Source organism: Suricata suricatta, chromosome 13, assembly GCF_006229205.1.
Source record: "Suricata suricatta isolate VVHF042 chromosome 13, meerkat_22Aug2017_6uvM2_HiC, whole genome shotgun sequence".
Taxonomy (NCBI): Eukaryota; Metazoa; Chordata; class Mammalia; order Carnivora; family Herpestidae; genus Suricata; species Suricata suricatta.
In genome coordinates, this window is record NC_043712.1 from 1,521,248 (window position 1) to 1,524,581 (window position 3,334).

A 3,334-nucleotide genomic window follows, 5' to 3' on the forward strand; every position below is an offset into this window, starting at 1 on the left:
GCCTGCTCCCCACGGGCCTGGGCCACCGCTGCCCGAGGCCGGGCACGGCCACGCCGCCGCCACTGGGGCCGGCCGCCGCTGATGAGCTGGGCAGGCACGGCTGCCTCAGTGTCTCCTGAGAAGAAGAAAGGTGATTCCCAGCCCTTCCCTGGACTGCAGGCGGCAGGGGGCCCGGACCGAGGCGGGGGCCCTACCAGTGTCCAGCGCCGGTGGGCCGTGTTGGTCCTCAGCACCTGCAGCACAGTCTCCAGGGGCACCTTGAGCACGTGACTCCCACTCTGACAAGAAGATGACACGGGCTGGACACGTGCGGTACTGGTCCAGGGCCCGGAGCCCAAAGCAGGGTGGCGGCGTCAGGGCTAGGGCCTGGCACCGACATGCCTGCCAGGCTGGGCTGCACCCAGCGCTGACAGGGTCCTGCTCCCTCAGCCAGCTCCCGCGCTGGTGGCACCAAATGCCCATCGATCCGCAGGCAGCAGCCTCTGGACAGGGGGCGCAGGGGCTGTGGGTGCAGACGCGGGAGGGGAGCCACGCAGCACGGGAGGCGGCGAGAGCCCTGCCTGCTGCCCCTCAGGGGCCAGAGTGGAGTCTCCAGCCTCTCCCCGGACAGACGGACCACAGCCGCACGCGCAGCCACAGGGCCCGGGCCCCTCCTACATGACAGGGCAAGGTGGGCCCTTACGCGAGCCAGCAGACCCCTCCTCCTTGCTGCCTCCCCACGTAGCTCGGGGACAGGGCCAGACGCAGCCCCGGTGCCCGCCCAGCAGCGCCCTCAGCAGCTCACGCTCGGCTTTTCGTGCAAACCAGCGGCGAAGTGGAGGCTGCTGGTGGCCGTGCGGGAAACACCTCTGCCCCGGAGCCCGTTCCCCCAACACAGGCCAGGAACGGGCGTTCCAGTGAGCGAGAGCAAGGCGTTTGCTCCTAAGCGCACAGGGGCCCAGGGACCCAGCCCGGCACCAGCCTCGGTGACCCTGAGCGGGACAGCATCTGGTCGGGGGCACTGGGGCCTGGGGCCTACCTTGTCCGCGGGCCCCTTGGAGTCTGCGGGGGGAGGCTCCGCTGAGCCCGGGCGGCCGATAGCGCTGGCACTGGAGCTGCAGGTCCCGGATGGGCTGGGCGCCTGGCCCACCGCCTGTGCGGGGGCTGAGGCTGGGGGGCCAGCCACTCTGGGAGCCCCATCACAGCCGCTGGGAAGGCTGGGTGGGGCAGCACAGCGCCCCGGCCCGCCCCACGCGCCCCCCTGCCTGACAGGCACCCACAGGGCCATGTCTGGCACAGTGTGCTGTGCCAAGGGCAGCACCTGGCCGGCTGCCGGGGCCTCGGGGGCTTCTTCTGGCTCCGAGTCCTCACTGTCCCTGGTGCTGCTGCTACCACTGCTGCTGCTGCTGTCCCCATCACTGCTGTCCCCACTGCTGGAGCTCCAGCGCACGCTGCGAGGGGGCCGCCGGCGCCGCCGGCGCCCCCGCCTCTGCATCTTCTGTGGGGAAAGGGCTCCTGGGAGGGCTCGGTGACCCAGGGCTCACGGACCAGGGCCAGCAGGTGGGCCAACCCTTTGGGGAGAGACCCCGAGCGAGCTTGGGCATGGAGCGCTGAGCGCGTGGCAACGACTGCTCCGTGGTGACGGCAGCTGCCGACGAGGCCAGGCCTTTCTGCCCGTGGCCTCCGGGAAGAAGGCGTGCCAGGGCCAGAAACCAGATGCCCCTCCTCTCCCCGCCGGCCCGCGGTGATGCTGGCCGCACACGTGACAGGCCTCCGGAAGGACTCCCAGTAACACTCACCCTGACCATGGCTTTCCACTTGCTGAGACACTGGGAGCCTGTCCGCTGGGGCAGCTCCGAGGCGATTCGTGTCCAGTGACCTGCAGACACAAAGCCACGCGGACGCTGCTTCACACAGCGCTGGACGACGGCGGGCTGGAGGCCTTGCGTGCGATCACTCGGGGAGACGTGACGGGGCTGTTGAAAGCCACAGTCGCACGCGGGACGTGGAAAAACATTCACAACAAATGGCAGAACGGTACAAAAGAGCCAACGCAATCGCGTCACGTGTAACGATTCAGCTCTGAAAAGCTGCCCCAGAATCGGGCCCGGAGAGGACGGGCAGGTGCATGCGGCCGGCGGCATGGTCTCCTCCTGCTGCACGTCCACACGGGATTCCGCGCTGACCGTGCGCCAGCCGGCGAGAGGGCAAAGCCGCGGCTGCCGGCCCAGGACGGGGTGGGGGGAGGGGGGCGGCAGAGACCAAGGGGGGCAAAGGGGCCAAGGACTCACCAGCGCCGTACTTTTCTATCAGTTCTGTCAGCTTCTCCTCCTCCTTGGCGCTCCAGCGCCCCTTCTTCAGGCCAAAGTGCAGCCTTCTGAGGTACCTGAGGGCCGCGGGGACACGGGCTGTGTCAGGCGCCAAAACGCCCTCCCGTGGCCGTCCTGGCGTCGAGGTACGGCACCAGAAACACAGGTGACAGACAAAACCATAAACTAGATTTCACCAGCAGTAAAAGCTTTCGGGGACCCCCGGCCGCCGGCAACCACGGACACTGCTCCCATCCTCCAGGGGGCGAAGGCGGGGCACCTGGGCGGCCCGGCCGGGCTGCACGCTGACAGGGAGGACCCTGCTTCTCTGCCTCCCTCCCCGCCCCTCCCCCGCTCACACGTCCTTGCTGGCACAGACCAGCTTCAGGACACGAGGGCGCGTTTCTCCAGACGAGACCTGCCAACAGCCCGGCAGCGCGCAGGCAGGGGCCCCGCAGCGAGAGCCGTCAGGGAGGGGCGCGGCGGAGCGCACACACGACGTCACCCCACCCGCGCACGCGCCTCCGAGACGTGCGGGTGCTGGCGCGGAGAACAGTTACCGCGTGACCCAAACACCCCAACCCCGAGGGCAGCAAACGTCTGTCCCCACACGTCCTTGGGCACAAATGTTCACGCTGCCGAGGCTCATCCGCGCTGCCCAGTCAGGGCCGCGTTCGTTTGTGAAATAGTCTCCACCCCCAACGTGGGGCTCGAACTCATGACCGGAAGATCTGGAGTCCAGGCGACACCGACGGAGCAGGCGGGGCCCCTGGGTCTCGACGGTTTCTAAGGCTGAGGGACGCCGCGCGTCTGCGGTCTCCCTGCTCTTCCCGCCGGACCCCGGCTGTCTCCTGTGCCCGCGCCCCGGGGGACGCAAGTGCTGGCCCCGTCTCCCAAGGACCCCACTGCCTCCGGCGGCGCCCCCACCAGGCCGCGCTCCCTCCGGGCCCTCGTCAGCACGGCCTCGTCCCCAGAACGGCTCCAGGACCACCGCCCGGCACGCCGTTTGACGCCGAGCATCTTCTCATTTGCTCTCCGGAGAAATG

At 69.3% G+C, this 3,334-nt stretch overlaps 1 protein-coding gene across 1 annotated transcript in view; it reads right to left on the reverse strand.

The window, feature by feature from the left end:
* Window positions 1–3,334, reverse strand: part of SNAPC4 (small nuclear RNA activating complex polypeptide 4) — an 18,053-nt gene that overhangs the window by 6,289 nt on the left and 8,430 nt on the right. Inside the window, exons 11-15 of the mRNA XM_029921013.1 lie at window positions 2,271–2,474; window positions 1,779–1,858; window positions 1,019–1,477; window positions 195–278; window positions 3–115 (exon numbers count right to left, since the gene is read on the reverse strand). Of these exons, the coding sequence (XP_029776873.1) occupies window positions 3–115; window positions 195–278; window positions 1,019–1,477; window positions 1,779–1,858; window positions 2,271–2,474 (940 nt within the window). The remainder of the gene's footprint in view (window positions 1–2; window positions 116–194; window positions 279–1,018; window positions 1,478–1,778; window positions 1,859–2,270; window positions 2,475–3,334) is intronic.